At 37.3% G+C, this 21,657-nt stretch overlaps 1 protein-coding gene across 5 annotated transcripts in view; it reads left to right on the top strand.

Moving 5' to 3' along the window:
* ATP2B1 (ATPase plasma membrane Ca2+ transporting 1) overlaps positions 1 to 21,657 on the top strand; it is a 135,209-nt gene that overhangs the window by 101,958 nt on the left and 11,594 nt on the right. For 3 of the 5 annotated variants that reach the window (XM_055118371.1, XM_055118372.1, XM_055118373.1), the window contains 9 exons: positions 4,000 to 4,179; positions 4,925 to 5,012; positions 5,358 to 5,464; positions 13,937 to 14,128; positions 14,618 to 14,831; positions 15,263 to 15,474; positions 18,293 to 18,400; positions 20,258 to 20,440; positions 20,829 to 20,915. In XM_055118371.1, coding sequence (XP_054974346.1) covers positions 4,000 to 4,179; positions 4,925 to 5,012; positions 5,358 to 5,464; positions 13,937 to 14,128; positions 14,618 to 14,831; positions 15,263 to 15,474; positions 18,293 to 18,400; positions 20,258 to 20,440; positions 20,829 to 20,915 — 1,371 coding nt within the window. Of the gene's footprint in view, positions 1 to 3,999; positions 4,180 to 4,924; positions 5,013 to 5,357; positions 5,465 to 13,936; positions 14,129 to 14,617; positions 14,832 to 15,262; positions 15,475 to 18,292; positions 18,401 to 20,257; positions 20,441 to 20,828; positions 20,981 to 21,657 lie in introns of all 5 variants that reach the window. The other 2 variants (XM_055118375.1, XM_055118374.1) reach the window with 2 other exon arrangements.

The following is a 21,657-nucleotide window of genomic DNA, read 5'->3' as shown; positions in this document are numbered from 1 at the left end:
GCTCTTTAACCCATTTTGAGTTAACAGTTGTGATACCTCAAAGCTATCTCTTTAATCCATTTTTGTTGGGGGAGGGAACATACGCCTTCCAGATAACTTGCTATATTAACCACTTGGGGAGTCAAGAAAAACTTCCCTTTGATCTTCATTACCTGATCTAAGTCTTAAAGGTTGAGGAGTTGTTAACAGAGCCAAGAGAAATAGTGTTGAACGGTATTCTGAGCAAAAACAGAAACATAGGCAAAAGCACAAAGCCAAATATGGGAACTGTCCTAATTAACTCAATCCCAATTGGTAGTATTAGCCACTCATTTAGGAATTCAAAATATTACAGCAAATTACATAGTCATAGAATTTATATTCTTGAGAATACGAACAAAGCTTATAGCTACATCAGCAGTATGCCAAGTAAAAATCAGTTCTGTGTGCAGTAAACTTGGCCCCTGCTCTTGTGGGTCTTTCTTTCTCGATGGCATAAAGTATTGGTGATAAGACCGTTACAAGGATACATACAGGATGATGATTGAAAGACCGTGTTAGAATGCCTGAGATTATGACACTTGAGCTGATAAGTCTAATGACTAAAAGTGAGCCAGCTACGTAAATAGCCCCAAAGAGTATTCTAGGGGAAAAGAACCCCAATAATGAAATATTTAGCAGTCTCAAGAATGGAAAAGAGGCCAGTGTGTCTATGAGTAGACAGGAAGAGAAAGGCTATCTTTGACATTATTGGGTTATAAGACTTCGCATTTTAAATGCATTTTAAGTTATGCTGGGTTTGAACCTCAACACAAAAATATTATAGTTACATATCTAATTTGTTTTAGCACCTATGTAAGAATGAGTTGTGAGATTCAGTAGAAGCTGGGAAGCCAATGAACTTAATATGGTTCTACCTGGCAAGAGATGATGATGGCTTAGTACTACAGCTATAGTAGGGAAGATTTAGAAGAAGGGGTTATTTCAAATAAATGGAGGTGGATCAAGTAAGGAATTAATATCTTGACCTTGCACTTTTTTTTATATTATTCAGATATCTAAAATAACCAAATGTGTGTCAAGCACACAGTCTCTAATTGGCACAGCTGATAGGCAGTAGCCCATATTAACAATGTAAAAGAAAAACAGAAGCTGTATTGGAGAGCAAGATAAATTTCATTTGTGGGTTTTGGAGTTTTAAGGGTTTACGAAACATCCTTATGGATAATGCTTGTGAATCTTTAGAGAAGGAAAATTAAGGATTTTTATGCTTTAAGACTTCTTGTAATATTAAATCAAGTTGTCTATAACTTTTGTCCTTTAGAAAACTTATACAATTATAGGCCTTTCCCATTGAGGTAATGGGGAATTTTATAATTTTTAAAACATGCAAATGACAGTAATTTCAATATCACAAGATCAAGTTGGTATTTTCACACAAAGTCAGACTATGATATGAACACTTTCTCAGTGGACTTTTCTCTCTCTTTCATGGACTGCCTTTCTCATGGCTGGAATCTTGATTAGATAGATATCTAGACCACATCTAGCATTATTGCATAAGCACACTTGAACAACATATTTGGCTTCTGAAGCTTCTTATCTATAAAAGAAAGATATTTGCAACATAGTTTTATCCAAAGGCCAGTTTCTGCCTCTTACTCACTTGTTCCAAATGATCACAGGATAAAACCCAAACAGTGAGGAGTGCTTACGTGACAAACTTGGTAATATATTTTATCTCAGATGTGATATCAGGGTATGTGTCGCATATGTATGTATGTATGAAATATCAGTGTTTCCAGAATCAAGTATTGATTAAACAAAGTAATCTGGGTAAGATGTTTCTTTGCTTATCTCTGCATTCTTAGCGCCTGGCATAGTGCTTGACACTGTATCAATTTGAGTGGCTATTTACATGTTCCCCTGCCGTGATGTGAATGATTGAGTTGACTGGGTGAATGGAAGTACTTTGACCATGTAAATGTTTTTACATTGCAAGTAAATTGCACACATGTCCTAGGATAGTTGATATCTCTAGCATCCTGTCTGGAAGATGCACACACATACCCAGATATCTAAACATGACTACTTTCCCAAAGATAAAATTTAATTCAGTGGTTAACAAGTATTAAGCTCCAATTTAATGACTGATCCTATATGAGTGAAAGGTATTGCACAGGTAACTTATATGTTGTGTACAATGTGTCATAATAGATATTTGTAATGGTAAAATTATTTAAAACAAGCCAGGAAAGTTCCTAGGTGTGTTGCATTTAAACTATTTGCAGTAATAGAAATTACAAGTAGGCACTTGCAGTCAAAATTTAACCTTCTATCTTGAAAGAGGAGAGGGGGAAAAAAAAGATTACGTATTGAGAAATCACAAAGGGACCTTGGATTTCGCTGTCTCACAAAATCATGGTTTGTCAACACACGTGGTCCTTCCACCCTAGTGGAAATTAGCTAGATCTGAGTAACACCACTAGGTATTTTCTCTGGTCTTTTGCAATCCAGTGTTTTTTTCTCTTTGTTGGCACCATGGCCTTGTAGGTATTTACATTTGCACCCTGTGCTATAGTAGTTTGACTGTGAAGAGTTTTCTGCTTAAAGAAGAGGAGAAAATTATTTTCTTGACAAAGGAATCTTCAGAAGCAGCAGCACAGAAACAAATATGAATTGTTTGTCAAGTTGCTTGTAGAGGAGAAACACTAAAGATTAATCTGGAACACTATTCAGAGGCTAAATTTTGAGAATCTTTTATAAGCTGAGAACTTTATGGCTTACAATATAATAGTTGAGCAATCACATGTTTCTTAAGTCTTTCGGTATATTCAGAAAAGAATTCAGTTCTCAAGTGTACCAGGTGTTTTGGAAGAGGAAGAAACAATAAAATCCCAGATACCAAGTAATCGCAGGCAACATGCAACAGAGATAGGGGCAGGGGGCATAATGAGTTAGAATGTGCAGGACTCTACTTAAAGTTCTGTAGAGTAAGGTAGGTAGGAGATTCGATGTAGTTTAGAACGTACCATCGTAAGCTCTGGGACATGACCCCACATGGGGTTATATCGTGGAATGTGGAGGTTCTGAAAAATAAGCAGCAGCAAAAGGTTTCTGAACATGTAGTGATCAAAAGTTAATTCAAAATCAGCCACAAAATGAGTCCAAGGTTTTTCTGGCAGCACTTGCCCGTGTTGCATTTTGGTCCCGAGTGGGAAAAGTTTAAGAAGACTTGTTTTAGAAAACATGGTTTCTCTCCTTTGAATGTCTAAATTCTGTTGTCTCCTTTTCTGATGAACTATGAATCCAGTTCTCGGGGAGGCAGATACAAGATGTAGATTGCAAGTTATTAGTCACAAAGGAGATAGAACCAAAAATAGACAAGGGGAGTCAGGGGTCTGGGAGTGAGCCATAGCCTCAAACAGGGCCAAATTTTCACTCTAGGCACGAAATCCTGGAAGATAGGCAAACAATCGAAAAGATGCCTAATAGTTGTCAAGAGAATAAACACTTAAAAAGCCTTAGCGGGAGCTGAGAGATAGTACAGCAGTTAAGCCGCATGCCTAACTACCTGCCTACCTGCTATTTGATTCCCCACCATGTACTCCCCAAACATGTTTGGGGTGGCCTAAATATCCCCGGTACTGCAACCCCCAAGCAGCATTAAGTACTCGGGTCTTTGACACTCAACCTTTCAGCTCACTTGGCCGATACTCACCACTGGGGCCTTCAGACCTCCCAAACATTGCTCGGTAAACCAAATAAATAAGTAAATAAAAAGTCCTTGGGAAATAAAGCAGTTTAAAGAGGGAAGAAGTCTTGGGAGAATAATTCAAAATAGATTGAGTATCTTAACAAGTTAAAGTTGTCATTATTTGTTAAAATATGAGATGTGTGTGTATATACATATACATGTATATTCAGTGGAATTTTAGCCCCTCTGGGGATAATAGTTTTCTTTCATATTAATTACCTGATACTAGGTTTGGTTTTGTTTTGTTTTGTAATATAAACCAGGTACCAGATGCAATAAAGAAATGCCAGCGGGCTGGAATTACTGTGCGGATGGTTACAGGTGATAATATTAACACAGCTCGTGCTATTGCTACCAAATGTGGTATTTTACATCCGGGGGAAGATTTCCTATGCCTAGAAGGTAAAGATTTCAACAGAAGAATTCGAAATGAGAAAGGAGAGGTAAGGGCTATATTTTTATGTAGAGATACATACTAGGAATTTTATTGAAGTTACATATGGGATATGCACTGTATGTTAAGCATTATACATGAGTAAAATGCAGCCTGCACCCCCCAGAAACAGGAAGAACTCTAGCAGTCTAGGAAATGAAAGATGTAAGTGATGAAGAAAATTGTCCTTGTTGGGAGTGAGTGCCTTTTTTCCATATTTAGGGTCATTTCAGAATGACAGATGTATGAAAGAGGAAAGGACAATAGTATGAAAGGTTGGTATGAAGCATATTTTAGGACATCTCAAACTCTTGAGTTTGGAAATTACACAGCCCAAAGGGCTGGCGTGCATGTTCCACATGCGGGAACCCTGTTACTTTCATCCTGTACACTTCCAGGTCCTCCCTTAAACATAGTCCAAGTGATTTCCCTCCCGCCCCCCCCAAAAAAAAACAAAAGAAGAAGGAGAAAGTCTCATTTTCGTACGGAGTGGGGAAGTTTATACTTTGATCATAGAGTTTGTGATCAGTGATACCTGGAGAGCTTGTTAAAACTTCCTGGGCCTCCGCTCAGGGTATTAGGATAGGTCTGCAGCCTTGTTGAAGAATGGACATTTCTAATAAGTTTCTAACAGGCATCCTCACTGTTACTGACCTGTTAATGTCAATCCTACTTTGAGAACCACTGATACACATACAAGATAGTTTCTAATGACTAAAGTTCGGGCCCATTGTAACTTCAACAAAAATTTATAGATTGAGCAAGAACGAATAGACAAGATCTGGCCAAAGCTCCGAGTCCTCGCAAGATCATCGCCTACTGACAAACACACACTGGTTAAAGGTGAGGAAATTTCAATTTCTTGTCAGAGGGATGTGTTTTGCTTCCTCAAATAGTAATAGTAAATTTTAGGTTGAATCATGGATAACTTTTCAGTACATTTGAGTACATGTTTCCTTCTGGTACCTCAGGCTTTGTCAGTCTTCCAGGTTAAAAAAGGATATTGCTCCTCATGTCACCTGAGTTGCTGCATCTGATCGTTGCCCAGTATCTCAGTAGTTTCCTCTTCTCTGTTTAATTGTATTTTAACCTCGAGCTTAAAGAACCTGTCAGAGTCTATATTCTGCAGAATTGCCTTGTTAATTAAAGACAATGTTTTTATAGCACAAATATTGACTTTCATTTCAGGAATAATTGACAGCACTGTCTCAGAGCAGCGCCAGGTCGTGGCTGTCACTGGCGATGGTACCAATGATGGCCCAGCACTGAAGAAAGCTGATGTCGGATTTGCAATGGTAGGAGCTTAGCCATGTCAGCATTTAAATGTACTTGACTGTTTTCTGTTTCATGTGTTGGCTTGTTGACTGAATTTTGTTGATTATAATATTTCCTCTCAAGGGCGAGGTGGCTGAGCCGTGTGTGTGTGTGTGTGTGTGTGTGTGTGTGTGTGTGTGTGTTTATGTCTGTGTGTGTATCTGTGTGTGTGTGTCGGTGTGTGTATCTGTGTGTTGGATCCCCAACACCATGGAGCACTGAGTACCTCCATTATGGAGCTTTGGTAACTCCTACAAAAATAATAAAAACAAAAAGAAAAAGTTTGAAGGATAATCTATAAGTGTAAACTGATTTATATGCCTTGTTTATATGCCTTAACCTTTATTTGATGTAATAAAATAAAATCTGATAACTGACTAGTTCTGAATATTTATTATAAGTTTATGCATCTGCCTGTGCCCTGTAAAATAAATCAGTGCCGTTGCACTTTAACAGTAGTCCTCTTAAAAAGGAGGTAGAATTAATTAGAACAGTAATGTTTATTGCCATTAAACTATAGTTGAGAATCTCCTACTCAACTGCAAACATCTCTCCAGAGTAATTGAAAAATTTTAATTTGAGAATTATTAACTCAACTTAGGTTTGGTTCTTTAAAAATTCAGAATTTCATTATTTTCTTAGATTACAGACAAAATACTGTTATGAATTGTTTACTATAAAGTCAATAGAAATACATATGCAGCCTAAATGATTGGAGCGGTAGCTCAGGGGGTAGGGCATTTGCCTTGCATGCAGCCAACCCGGATTTGATTCCTCCATCCCTCTTGGAGAGCCTGGCAAGCTACCAAGAGTATCCTGCCTACACAGCAGAACCTGGCAAGCTACCAATGGCATATTCATTATGCCAAAAACAGTGACAATAAGTCTCACAATGGAGATGTTATTGGTGCCCACTCAAGCAAATCAATGAATAGTGGGATGACAGTGCTATGCTATGACCTAAATGATTAAAATTAGATTGTTATATCTTTGAACCAGTTTCTTTTTTTTTTTCACTGTTGGGATAAATGTTTATGTTTTCAATACAGAAGATTTAATATTTAATTTTAATTTCATCACATTTTATTTTTGGAAAATATAAATCTATAATTAAAACTCTCAATTTCAGAAATTTATAGAGGTAGAAACTTCTTTCCTAAATTTGAAATATTTTTTATTGCAAAATGCATTTTAAACTGCTGTGAGAATGTTTTATGGCCCATTTACTGTATATTTGAATATTCATAGCGCTTGTACAGACAATAATGTGCTTTCAGAGAATGCTTGTCTCTTTTGGGAGAATTGTGTGGTATGGGGTCTGTGTTTTATCTTTATAAAACATGAAAGACTTTGCGTTCCAAAACCATTTGTCTCTAAATCAGGAGAAGGGGGTGAGGGGGAGAGGAGAAGGTAGAGGGGAGGGGAGAGAGAGAATATCTCAATACTTATTTGCATAGTTTGTTGGCTTTTTTGTGTTTTTTTGTTTTGTGTTGTGTTGCATTTCGGGGGTCACATCGGCAATGCACAGGGGTTACTCCTGGCTCATACACTCAGGAATTACTCCTGACAGTGCTTGGGGGACCATATGGGATGCTGGAAATTGAACCTGGGTCAGCCGCATGCAAGGCAAACTCCCTACCCGCTGTGCTATCGCTCCAACCCCCTTATTTGCATATTATTATTATTTAGAGAACTGAGCAGAATGGCATTAATGTATAGTGATTTTTTTTCTTCACTGTTGTGGTACTCCAGGGGCCATGATTTACTTGGAATCAAGCCCAGGGCCTCACACATATTTGGCATACAGCTACCAGTTGAGCCATAGCTTTTTGCAGTACTGTACGCTTAAAAATTTACCCCCACCCTCCTCACCCCTAGAAAAAGTTCTTCTCAAACTGAATGTAAGACAGATACCAAGAACTTTAAATACGAATACAAACTAGGGCCAGAGAGATGGTACAGCAGGTTAGACATCTGCATTGCATGCACCTGACCTGAGTTTGTTCCCAGCACTGCAAGTGGTCCCCCAAACCTGCCAGAAGTGAACCCTGAGCGCAGAGCCAGGAGCAAGCCCTGAGCACCACCAAGGGCTGCCCCAAGGCAAACAAACCAAGAAAATGATATAAAGTAAAGCGTGGAACAGAAATACAGCATCTAGGTGGTTTGCTTCGCTTGTAAGTCCTGAAGCCTTCATTGTGCACTTTTTTTTTCTTTTAAGGTAGTACATCAAAAACCTAAATTTATTTTTAACCTAGAAAAAGAGTAAATACTTAGTGATTTGGACTTGAGAGCACTCTTTCTAAAACTTGAATTTACTTTGTGTATTTGTTCAGTTCCTTCATTTGTCTTAAGATTGAAAAATAAAATTGTCTCAAAACTTGCATTGAATAACAAGAAATTGCTATCTATGGTATCTTTTTAAGCTTCCTATTTTTCAAGGATAAGTAGCAATTTAGAACACTACTGTCATCATGGACACTGTATTTAGCAAATTCATTAAAATAAAATGTACATTTACAAAATATAAAAGGATTCTAATGTGTTTGTAGTATTGGCTTGCAGGGAGGTCTGACATTTTCCCCTGTTCAGTCACATTCTTTCCAATTTCTTTAGAAAACAAGCTCCTGAGGTTTTACACACACACACACACACACACACACACACATACACATATAGTTATTAAGTGTCTTTTTACACAGTTAATGAGAGATTAATTTACTTTTCACACACTAAGAAACTCTTTTTAATATTCCAGGCCTCACCTAGAATTAGAGTTGAGTAGTTGCTGCCTTTTAAAGACTTAGAACACAAGAAAAAAAATTAAGCATAGTGGTAGCCAGTAGAGTTCCTCCTGATGGGCACTCAACCCAGAAAGACATTCTGGAAGAAAGTGCCTCTTGAATGGAAGGAGAAAGAACATGTAGTAGAAGACAGCCAAGGGACCCACTGAGTTATAGGTGGTTTACCATAATTGTTAGAGGATAAGGTGTTGGTGGGTAATGGGATGAGGAGCCGGGTGGATTAATACGGTATCCCCTGCAAAGCACTTTGAACACTAAGATAAGGAATTTGTCCCTTTTTTTTTTTCCTTTTTGGGTCACACCTGGTGATCGATGCACAGTGGTTACTCCTGGCGGTGCACAGGGGACCATACGGGCTGCTGGGAATCGAGCTCGGGTCATCCACGTGCAAGGCAAACGCCCTACCTGCTGTGCTATCTCTCCAGCCCCAGGAATTTGTCTTTTATCTTACAGATAAGCACTTCCCAAGCAGGTTTTCAGTAGAGTAAAACAAGTTTGGAGACATTGCACATTATCACACAAATCTGAAAAGCCCATAAAGAATTTTGACTTTTTATAATGAAACATTTCCCAAACCTTTTGGAACTAGATTTTATTCGGACTTAAAGTCAAATTGGATGGCAATCAGCGATATACTGCATAAAACTGTGGTCCCAATAGAGGGTATATCAGACAGCATAAGCATACTTTTTTAGCCATAATTGTCACAGATTTTATGCCCTTTTTTTTTTTTTTGCTAAAATACTGTGGGAAGAGAGTGTCTTTACAACCATTACAAGAAACTTCTATTTTAAATTCCGCAGGTATGTATTAGGAATCATTTATTATAGGTACAGAAAGACAGCATGGCATATCAGGTGCTTTCCTATTTTAATCTCCAGCACTAGTAGGGTCCCGCAAACATGCCAGGAGTAAGCCCTGAGCTCCACCACATGTGGCCCAAAAGCAACAATAAAAATATATTGCTAGGGGCTGGAGTGATAGCACAGCGGGTAGGGCGTTTGTCTTGCATGCGACCAACCCAGGTTCGAATCCCAGCATCCCATATGGTCCCCTGAGCACCGCCAGGAGTAATTCCTGAGTGCAGAGCCAGGAGTAACCCCTGTGCATTGCCGGGTGGGACCCAAAAAAGCCAAAAAAAAAAAAAAGTATTGCTAAACTGATTTTGATGCAAGATTAGAATGTATGGAATACTCATGAATATACATGAAAAATGTGGCTGATTATGTAGTAAAATACAAACCATACAAGCACTTAGGTTTGTCTACTTAACTATACTCAGAAATATTCATCACTGTCACTGTCATCCCATTGCTCATCAATTTGCTTGAGCAGGCACCAGTAACGTCTCCATTGTGAGGCTTGTTATTGTTTTTGGCTTATCAAATACGCCACAGGTAGTTTCCCAGCCTCTGCCGTGCCTGCAAGATACTCTCGGTAGCTTGCCAGGCTCTCCAAGAGGGATGGAGGAATTGAACCCGGGTCAGCCCCGTGCAAGGCAAACACCCTACCCATTTTGCTATCACTCCAACCCTGAAATATTCATACAATGATAAATTTACTCAAGAGTTCTCATAAAATTGTGGTCAGTAAGTGATTCATGAATGTACTTTTTAAATTTTGAAGAATTTTAAGCAAGGGAGTGATGAAATTGGCAATTATAAAAGACAGGAAATGATTAAATGCAGAAAAATGTGTTGGCTTAGATGTTGTAAATGTGTTGAACTTCCAAAATATAAAAGAATCAAGGAGCTGGGAATTAAAATTTTTAATTAAGATTTTTCTTTCAAGTCTTTGAGTAAAGTCTGAAATTGAACATCATCATGACAGTAGCATTAAAAAATAACATGTAAAACTCAAGTAGTGCTGTGAGATGACCCACTCATGTCAATATATCTAGTTCACTCTTTGACTAGAGGAAACCAACTATTTTGGTGATTCTTTCCTTGTTTGCCTCCTTATCTCTATGCAATTATAAAATGAGTTTTTCTTTTTCTTTTTTTTTTTTTTGGTTTTGGTTGTTGAGGGGTTTGATTGGTTGGGGGCCACATACAGCAGAGTTCAGACTCTGCATTCAGGGGTTACTCTTGGCTGGGCTTCTAATGGGATGCTCGGGATTGAACTGTAGTTGGCCAATTGCAAGGAAACATTCTTTCTACTGTCCTTTCACTAAGCCAAGTGTGGTTTGTTTGGTGTTTTGTTTTGTTTTGTTTTGTTTTGTTTTGTTTGTAAGTGTTGATACTGATTTTTAATGATGGTGGAGAGATTATAATGCTTTTACAGGTGTGCACACTTTAACCGCCCAGTACAATAATGTGTACTTTGTCCCATCATTCTTTTCATCAGTGTAGATCCTGGTCTTTACATATCAATATATAGTTCTTATTTTGATTGTAAATATTGTTTCAAGATGAGACCTGTGTCTACAATAATTACTGTCTTGTATACTCTTGTTTCCCTGTACTTCTGGGGTACAAGAGGAAATATTAGGCAGTGCTCGGGGATCAATTTTGGCTCTGTGCTCAGGGATCACTCCTGGAAGTGCTGGGGATCATATGGGGTACTGGGGATCAGGCCACAGTCACACTGGTAAGGCAGTTGCCTTAATTCCAGTACTATCTCTCTTCACATATGTGCTCCCCTTCCCATATATTATCTTTTCCATATATTCCTTATCCATTGTTATTGTTTGCTTATTTGCTTAGTTTTTCTGTATACTTATTAGTATGTCACTAGTCTTCTTTCAGTATTTCTGAGACATCTGGCAAGTTCACCAGTTTCATCATCTTAGAGAGGCATCTTTCCGGTTTTCGGACATGCTTTATTCTGATCTGAGTGCCAGACCAGCTGCTTAGTCCTCATTTTCCCACATATCTGAGGATTTCCTTCTCCTATGCTATGTTTTCTGATGCCTGAGTTCACTATCATGTTTGGTGTACTCCCTCGTAAAGGACAGTCATCTTCTCCAGTAAATAGTTGTCAGAGAAAGTTACGAGTCACACTTCGTAATTGTGACTGAAATCCCCTTTTTACCTCTGCCCTTGATTTTTGGTCTTAGTATAAAAATCTAGGTTTCAGATCCTTTTCATTCAGAATTTGAACTCGTTCCTTCAAAATAGTTACATACTGTTTTGAATTTTGAGCCCGGGAAAGGCTGCTTTTTTTAATCCGTGGAAAGGTAAATAAGTCTTCTTTTCTTTGGGGGGTTATCTGAAATATTGACAATCTCAGAGCAAATTGAAAACCCATGTCCTTCATTCAGTTGAGTAAAATTTTCTTAAATTAGTCTTCGTTCTTCACTGTTTCTTCTTTGTAGAATCCCCACCCTATATTTGGGTCTTTTTGGATTCTTTATGTGTCATACCTTGGCAGTTACTTTATTTTTAGAAATAGTTGTTCAGCTTCTCTGAGGTAACAGGTAGAAGGCAGGGACCTTGAGCACATCGATGGCACAGAGGTGTGGTAGGTATACATGCACATATGTGATACATGTCTAGATACACATATATAATGGACAGCGCCAGTAGTACTGCAGGCAGGAGATCCAAATTACAATAACCAAACTTCAAGATGTGGCTGTCAAGGAAGCCGCTTGGGTTGTGGGAGGAAATTTGGGAGCATTAGCACCGAGACTTGTGTTGAAACATTGTACTCCTGAAACGCACTTATAGTTACCTATGAAAATAGTATAGGTAACTCACCTATAAAAATCATGGTGCCTTAATAGTTTTTTTTTAATTTTAAAAAGAAATTATTCTTCAACTTTTCTTATTGTTCATTTTTGTTATGTACTTAATTTCCAAGAGATTTGGGCATCTAAGTTTTCCTTTGTTACTTATATCCTTTTATCTCTTTGATGCACTTTTTAAAGAAACAGTTTAATTTTTTTTTTCTCTGCAAAATCCATACTTCCATATGCTACGTGGCTTAGTCTTTGTTCTGTAGTTGGGTGCAGTCTTCAGATGTCAGGTCCATTCTTAGAGAGGCATCTTTCAGTCTTTGCATCTTCACCTGTATACGCTTGATAAACTAAGTAGTCTTAGAACTAACTATCAGGACTTGTCAAACAAAAACTTCTCAGTAAAATTAGTAATTTTCTTTACTTCAGGGAACCTTAATTTTTCAGTATTCGTAGGACTTTCCTCTGGAATTAAAAATCTTCAGATATAGTTGAGGGCGCTCCTGAGTAATATGGGTTTCACAGTCAAGCACAGTGACTCTTAACCACTTTTTTAAAAAATAAATTACTCCTGGAGGCCACAATATTTTGTCCCTTTTAATGTAGATATACTCATTCATACCCTCTTTAGTAGGTAAAAGTCAGCCTTCTTCCAGGTTAGAGGCAAATTGACTGATTGCATAAATTCCTTTTGAAGGAATTCTGGGCACCAAATGGCCTTTACTTTTTATTGTGAACACACATAGAGAAAAGTGTGTAAATTATAAGACCCTCACTGAGTGGAATATCACAGATTAGTGAACAGATCAGTTAGTGCAGGGCAAGAAACAAGATCACTGTCATCCCACTGCCCTGTCTTTTTAGTGCTGGGATACAAGTCAGTATTTGTTATTTTAACTCTATTTTTATCATTGTGTTTATGATACTAATTTTTATTACTAGTTATAGTTGTATTTCATTTCTGTTGATCCATACCATTCGGTTGTTGAAGGGCATTGCTGTTTTTAGTTCGGCCTGACCCCAAGTATTTGCTTAGTCAAACACTTTAGTCTAAGTATTTGTTTATGTACTTTTAAGAAATTCACCCTTTTCAGTCTTACTGTTACCCCTCCTTCCAGTGCTACCCCGTTCTGGCTTTCATAAGAGAAAAGTTACCTCTCTTCTTGTCCCTGGTGCTGACTTAGAATTCTCCTTTCTAGGATCAGCGAAGTGAGTCACACCAAATTTTTGGTTTCCCAGTGACATAGTAGTTAACCAAAAAATGTACGTACCGTAGTTTGAACACACTTTCTCAGAAGTGTTGATTGCTTTAAAAAAATACCATCACCAGAGCCTTTGTGATTATTTGTTAGCAGTATTATAAGATTGTGATCCTAGATCAGCATAATATAATAAGCTTTGAAATGTTATGAAATTTCCAAAATATGTCCATGATTTTCTCAAGGCAAGTTTGCTACAAACCTTCAGTGTATCATAAAAATATGGTCTATCTCCTAAGTACAGTTCAATTAAAAAATTAACTAAGGTATGCCTGGTTTTTCATTCTAGCCCCCAAGGTTTTTTTGCACTGTCACATTTTCTACTGACTTTGTCTTGGACATACTGTAGTTTTTAATATTGTATTTGTGTGTGAACTTTGAAAGAAGTTGTGTGATGCCATTGTCCACTTCTGTCTCTGACCTCGTTTTTTTGAGAGGTGCCAGAGCTTGAACTCATAGGCGAGGCATGTGCTCTGCCAGTGAGCTCTGTCTCCGGCCCCTCGGACCCAGTAGAAGCTTTACCCTCAGTGCTTCGTTCATTACGTTCCATTTCTGCTCAGGTAGACTGTGAGAGATGTGTTCAAACAACTACAATCACCTTCCGTCAGTGTTAAGTGTCACAGTAAATATTTTGATCCTTTGAAGTTACCCTTTTGGCTCTTTAAGATTCGTATTTTAAACACTTAGTCTAATTCACAGAATTTCCTTTACTAGGGTATTGCCGGAACCGATGTAGCTAAAGAAGCATCCGATATCATTCTCACGGATGACAACTTTACGAGCATTGTCAAAGCGGTTATGTGGGGACGAAATGTCTATGACAGCATCTCGAAATTCCTGCAGTTCCAGCTAACTGTGAATGTGGTGGCCGTGATCGTTGCATTCACGGGTGCCTGTATTACTCAAGTAGGTTGACCATTTGTTTCTTGAAACTTGTCTCTTTTTTTCTGTTCTCTGTTTTGTTTGTTTTGGGTGGGGTGGCCTCCTCCCAAATGGTGCTCAGGGCGTCCCGGGCCCCACCGCACCCACCAGACTGTTGGTTCAGCATGAGGGCTCGAGGATGTGCTGCGGCTTGGGCCCCCCCAGCAGTGCTCGGGGACCATGTGGTATCAGGAATCAAACCCAGGTCCTCCAGCACATGCCGGGCTCCCTAACTCTAGTACTGTCTCCCAGCCTCAGAAACTTTCGTCTTTTTTAAAGAAAAAGCAAGTATAACCTGCTTTTTTTTTTAAGTACTGACATATTTAAATAAGGTAAATCCCAGTATTTCAGGTTAGTTAATAATAAATTGTGATCCCGTTCTCCGTCTTAAATTTTTAAGTCCTTAAGGCTTTCTGAAAATTGCTGAGTCCTTGAAGAGATGTGGATATCTATTAGGAAAACTATCTTTTCTAGGATTCACCACTTAAAGCTGTGCAGATGCTGTGGGTAAACCTCATAATGGACACGCTCGCTTCCTTGGCTCTGGCAACTGAACCCCCCACTGAGTCTCTCTTGCTTCGGAAACCTTATGGTAGAAATAAGCCTCTCATCTCCCGCACAATGATGAAGAATATCTTGGGCCATGCATTCTATCAACTTGTAGTTGTCTTTACTCTGTTGTTCGCTGGTAAGATTTCAATGCCTAATAAGGCTTCTTTTCCAAGCTAATATCCCAGATGTTTGAATATTACAAGTTTTCTAGGAATCTAAGTTCCATCCCTGAATCCCTGTTTGTCTTTTGATTTCTCCTCTTTCTTAGTAGGCACAGTAAATTTGGGCAGGATTTATGATAAATTGTTGGGGGAAGTGACGAGAGCCCGGTTCTTGTTCCGACTCTGCCGCCACCATCTTAGATTTGTGATCCTGAAGCTATCGACATAGTTTGGGGTAGTTTTGACTTCCTTATTCATAAAGCAAGATTGAGTTGTACAAGAAAGTACTGGGTCCTTTCTAACTCTGTGCATTTGAAATCAGGTATCTGACTAGGTTTTGTTACTCTTTCTTGTAATGTTATTCTTTATGATAATTACAAAAATAGTTATTTTTTCATTCTTTCAGGGGAAAAGTTTTTTGATATTGACAGTGGAAGAAATGCTCCTTTGCATGCTCCCCCTTCGGAACATTACACTATTGTTTTCAATACCTTTGTGCTCATGCAACTTTTCAACGAAATCAATGCCCGGAAAATTCATGGTGAAAGAAATGTGTTTGAAGGAATCTTTAATAATGCCATCTTCTGCACAATTGTTTTAGGCACTTTTGTGGTACAGGTGGGTAACTAGAAAAGATCATTTCAAATTTTATTATTATGTGGAGGACATTAGGTAAGCAGGGAATCCAGAAATTTCTTGATACTTGTGGGGGGCTCCTTTGTATTGACATGATTGGAATCTTTTAAACATCTTTGCATATAATGCAAGTAGAAATGTGCCTTGCCCTTGAAGTCTACCCCAAAAGTATGTATTAAGCTAATACTATTTGATTTACACACTGCTTCTATGGTTGCAATACCTAAGCTCACTCTAATTCTGATCATTCTAACTAATAAATTTTGTTATAAGATTATTTATCATTAACCAATTCTGATTTAGCTAGAGTGATTATTATTAACAGTTAATGGTAGTTGTAAAAATTGTTTTAAATAAAATAATAGCTTTATTTCTATTACCAAACATCTTTAAATGCTTTTTCTAATGAATATCCTTCTGAAATGACTGCGTGCTGAATTGGTGTGTGCTAGTTTTCAGTTTTTGTAATATTTTTGGTGCAAAATAGGAAAGGAAATATTAAAATGGGATACAGGAGTAGATTTGAGATTAGATAAGAAAGACTGAAATTATCCTCAGTTTTCCAGAAGTCATTTGAAGGAAAAAGTTAGAATCATGTTGCATTATGATGATTTTATAAAGCTGTCTGTTACACCTATGTGTTTATATTGCCTTGGATTCTCTGGTACTCTTCTATGCAAATGATTATTACTAATAGACGCTGAAATCAGTGCAGGAAGTCAGTATAAATAGGATTTGAAATTTTTTAATTGGATTTTTCAACAATGCAGTCAGTGACAGTGCTTGCTTCCAAAGGTCAAAGACTTGTCAGCAATTTAGTGAGCCTATACCTTGTATACTATAGGTTGCAAAACCCAGAATTGTTTTCTAAAAGCCATTTCTCTCTTAGCTTTGAAGTTTCTGTATTTTAGGGGAAGCATTGCTTACTTACAGGTAGTTTCTGGAAATATTTAAAAGTTTATAAGAATCATTTAAAAGTTTATAAGGATCATTCATAACATGTTAAAATTACAACTTTCCATTGCTGTTGACTATTTGGGGGCTGGAGAGGCAGTACCATGCTTAAGGCACTTAACTTGTATCCCACTGGTCCTAGGGTTCAAATTCCCAGCGCCAGATACGGTCTCCTGACCACCACAAGGCATCGTTCCTGAACACAGAGCCAAAAATAGCCACTGAGAACTGCCAGCTATGACCCAAGCCACCCCACAGCCCACCCAAAACAAAGAACTATTTTTATCTGTTTTTAATTTATAAGATGAGGATTGCAGAAATATATCTTTCTACAAGCCAATCTGATAAATGACTGTATATCCAAAAGTGCTAGGTATTATTCTTCAGTGCCTTACAAAATAAGCCAGCGCTACTCAGAGTGTGGCCTGTGAAACAGCCACTGTCTATTTATTACTGATATACTTTCCTGCTGTAAAGTAATTAACACAGAATTGCTGCTTTCAAACTACATGAACTACTATGTCTTTGAGTTGCTCTTATACAAATACATTTAGGAAATAACTGCCAATTCCTTTTATCCCTTGGAGAGTCTTCAATATACTGCTTCTACTGAGGTCAGATCAAGGGTTGCCTCTTAGTTGGTATGTGGCCTTAATAAACTACAACTTCTTTATCCTTAAACTAGGGGTAATTACATTAGATCGTGTCATATAATTATGAGAGACAGGACATATGAAGTCTTAAATAGTCTTAAGTGCCTTAGTGCCTTGATTTGTCAACTCCCTTTATTTTAAATTAGCAACTCAAAGATTCTTAAGCAACACTGTGGTTACTAGAAAATTGCTGAACCTCATTCAGTCCGTCTTTATAAATTTAAAAGACAACATTCTAATGCTGAGTGAACACAGGGAGAAAGTGTTCCTACACATTTATTTATATGTATTGTATTGGTATATGTTAAGGAATGTGAATGCTTGCTTGCTTGCTTGTTTTCAGAATTTCTTAAAACAAATCATTGTTTCGTATCTTCCACATCTAAAATGAAAGCATTCTTAAGCTAAATTAATCATGTAAATCATTGTTTCTCTTTTAAAATAAGAAGGGGGATGGTGGAGAAAGATTAAGTTGTAAAGCACATGCCTAGCATTTGCAGTACTGAGTTTGAGCTACTTGACCACATGGCCCCGCCACAAATGACCCTTTTTTCCACTGGACGTCTCCACAATGATCCCATGCATTTCCATCCAGCTTCTCTGGGAGTGGCTCCTATTTAAAAAAATCATTTTTTTTTTAATAAAAAAGGAAGCTTGAGCTTGTATTAAGAACTTTATTTATGCATCTCATTGGATTTCTCTCCCCTCTTAAAGGGAGCATATTCTGAATTCCTGCCACCAGACCTGACAGTATTTTTTAGCACATGCAAATTGTTCTTCAACTCCCATAGCCCATATTAGTCCTGATGTCTAAATGTAAAGTAGGAATAAACAGATGTGTAAAGGAAAACAAGACACGTTTTTTAAAATAATATGTATATATCTTTACATTTTGTGGAAAAGCATAGATTATTTAGAGAATTCCAGAAAAATCTAGTCACATGGATTGAAAATAATCTATTTTCTTAATTATTTTCTTTTTTGGTGAGCATAATCTTAAAATATGCATTTAAAAGTTGGGGCAGAGATTTTACTTTATTTCATTTGTCTTGTTTTCAGCTGGGATGTATTTGAAATACTTCAAGTAGCAGTTATTCTGCTTTAGATTTAAAAGACACAAATTTGCGTCGTTTTTGAAGTACATGCTTTAAAAATGTTTAAGATTTAAAATAAATCTACTATTATTCTTCCAGATAATAATCGTGCAGTTTGGCGGAAAACCTTTCAGTTGTTCAGAACTTTCGATAGAACAGTGGCTCTGGTCCATATTCCTAGGAATGGGAACATTACTCTGGGGACAGGTAAAATTCTTACCATTTTTTTTTTCATTCAAATTCATACCGATTTTTTTGTTTTTTAAATTTCTCATGTGTATTTTTTTAAGGAGTTCTGTTACTTGATTCTAAATAACCATTCTGGGCCAAGAAAAGTCATTAATGCAAGGATATGTTTGTATTTTAATGTAGTATTTGTCCTAATATGTCACTTGCTGCTTATTATGATTACACCTATTTGAAAGAACTTGAGATGTCTAATAGAGTCTTTGTAACTGTTTATGATGCTAATATCTTTTGCTCTGTGATCTGTTGCATTTTCAAAATGAAAGTTTTTATTGAAATATGAAAATATTGTATACTTCAGACCTAATAATTTAGTTACTTAATTTTTACTAAAATGTAGCATAAGAAAAATACTGAGTTTCAGTTGACTTGAAGACTGTTTTCATAGAATTAATGATATTTCCATAGAAATATCTGGAAAAATGACATCACTGAATATTAGGATTGAATGAATTTAGCAGTATGTATAAAATACAATGCCTGAAAAATAAAATGCAGTTCACTTTGTTTTAGATAACTGACTTCCAAATGTACGTTTTTCTAAGATAAGTGGTAATAATGTGTGCATTGTTCATTTTAAATTCATTACCTTAATAAGAAATCAACTGGAAATGAATTTGTAGCAACATTTTTTAAATGAACATGAACCTAAGTTTCAGTATAACTTGTATGAATGAATTCTTTCCCATTCAGCATGTAAGTCAAGCCAAACGTCCAGGTTTACTTAAAGTTAACTCAATCTATATGTGCCTTCTCGCTCTTTTTAATACTCTGTGTCTAGGTTCTGAGGTTTCTCATAACTAATTTTGAAGAACTCTTTGAGTCTTTTAAGTAGGATCCATATTTAGTCCACCTTTCTTTTTCTTTTGTCACTCTAATTATTTCATAATGTTCCCTCGTAGGTAAAACAATCCCACCACCTCCAAAAAAAATATGGCTGATTTCAGGAAGATGAAATTCAGTACAGTATACATGCTCTGCAGACATCAGTTACTGTCTTTGCTTGACACCTCCTGTTGACTTGTACTTTGTTAGAATGATCCCTGCTTTAGATGGTCAGGAAACCAAAGGTCTTAGTCATCCCATGAGCTATGCATCCCATGTTGCATGTATTGAACCTGTTCACATCTGTGAAATTAGGTGGTTGAACTAAATGTTCTCCGAAAGTTCTATATATGACTGCATCTCTTTCCCTTCAGAAATGCCAATTCTTGAGGGATTGATTACTGATAGAAATGATTATACGTTTTTTTGGGTTCTTTTGGTGTCCTTTATGTTTCCAATGGCATCTGTTCCTTTTTGGTGTCATTATGAATCATTGCTAATAAAATGTTCAGTAAGTTAAATTCATAAAAGGAAGTACATTTGCTAATCAAAATGATTTTCAATCTAGCCTTAGGGAATTTTTGAATCTTGGTCTGTTTCTTCTCACTAAATTTTTACAGCACTAGTGAATGGAACCTTGTTTTGCATCCAGTAAACCTACCTGCCATTTTGTTTTGATACAAAGGTAGTTAATAGATCAAAGCATGGTTGCATAATTTACTGGTTTGAATGTTGATGTTAAAGTATGAAAAAGAAAGTAATTATTTTTCCATTCAAGAAAGCTTTTTTTACCCTTCCCGCGTGAATCTTTCATGTAGCTAAGAGAAGACTATTTTTGCTGGGAGAAGGGATTCCTGATGGACAGAACCTCAGTGCTTCATTGGCCGAAGAGAGTTGGACACGCTTGCAGCTTTCATTCCTTTTGGATTAAAATTGGTCAGGTTTATTTTTGTTGATACGATTCATTTCTGAGATCTTTCCCCTGTGTTGTAGCTTATTTCAACAATTCCAACTAGCCGTTTAAAATTCCTAAAAGAAGCTGGTCATGGAACACAAAAGGAAGAAATACCTGAGGAGGAGTTAGCAGAGGATGTGGAAGAGATTGATCACGCCGAGAGGGAGTTGCGGCGTGGCCAGATCTTGTGGTTTAGAGGTCTGAACAGAATCCAGACACAGGTATGGGCTTGGTAGCGAGGTAGGAGAGATGCCGGGAGCGGGAGACGAGGGCTTTTGCACCTGGGGAGGAGTTTTGAATGTGCTCCTTGGCTTCCTTTCTAGCCTTCCCAACCCGTGGCCACAAAACTTTAATTCTTTCAAAAAGTAGTACTGGTGCCTGGAGTGAGTGAAAGTTTAAACTGACCACAAAAGACTCTATGCCCCAAAGCAACTTTTTTCCTAGCTTTCCCCCCACCCTTCATCTCAAAATGCTACTCTTGCCTATTTATCTGCTCTATGAAAAGTGCCTTTTTCTTTACTTTTTATATGTTGATAGATGGAATGGTCCTTTCTCTTGTTCTCTCTCTCTCTTGCTGAGCAAGCTGTCACAATCTCTGATTCCTTGCAGATGGATGTAGTGAATGCTTTCCAGAGTGGAAGTTCCATTCAGGGGGCTCTAAGGCGGCAACCCTCCATCGCCAGCCAGCATCATGATGTAACAAATATTTCTACCCCTACACATGTAGTGTTTTCCTCTTCTACTGCTTCTACTACTGTGGGGTGTGAGTGTGTGTTCCTAAGTGCATGAAATTAACATTTCCTACTTCACACACCTAACGTTTCCCATTTTCTCCTTAATGTTTAAATTCATTGTTCAGGCTTTTCATAAAGCTTTCTTTTCGTAAGTGGATTGAGACCTTACAGTGTTGTCATTGTTGTTGTTTTATTTCTGAGCGGGATAGATAACAGGCGGAACAATTGCAACCAAAGATTAGATAGAAAAATCTGTGAGCTTATCTCCATGGTAACTCTTGACAATTAATATGGGGAATAAAATTGTAGCTTAGGATTTGTGAAACTACTATAAATTTTTGAGTATATGCCTTTAAACATGTTTGTGCTGCATGGTTCCCAGAAGCATGTGATTTGAAACTGATCTAATAGAACCCCCCCCAAAAAAAAGACTTTGTAAAGCTGAAAATGAAGGTAGTATCTTGATTCTTAACTGTTTGTAAAATAAACATATTATATGAGTAAAATTGACCAGTATGGAGCCAGTTGTTTGCCATTTTAGGCTGGTTGCTTTGATTTTTGTCTCCCCACTCCCTTTTTTTTTTTAAGTGTTTCTATATTAATGTAGAGTTTTATGGTATTTGTGGATGTTGTATAATTTGTTTAACCAAAAATTCTCTCCTAGGTAAGAAAAGTTCAGTTTTAAAAGAAGTAGGGAAAGTGTG

Source organism: Sorex araneus, chromosome 10 (genome assembly GCF_027595985.1).
Source record: "Sorex araneus isolate mSorAra2 chromosome 10, mSorAra2.pri, whole genome shotgun sequence".
In the NCBI taxonomy this organism is placed as follows: domain Eukaryota; kingdom Metazoa; phylum Chordata; class Mammalia; order Eulipotyphla; family Soricidae; genus Sorex; species Sorex araneus.
This window is presented reverse-complemented; position numbering and strand designations above follow the sequence as displayed.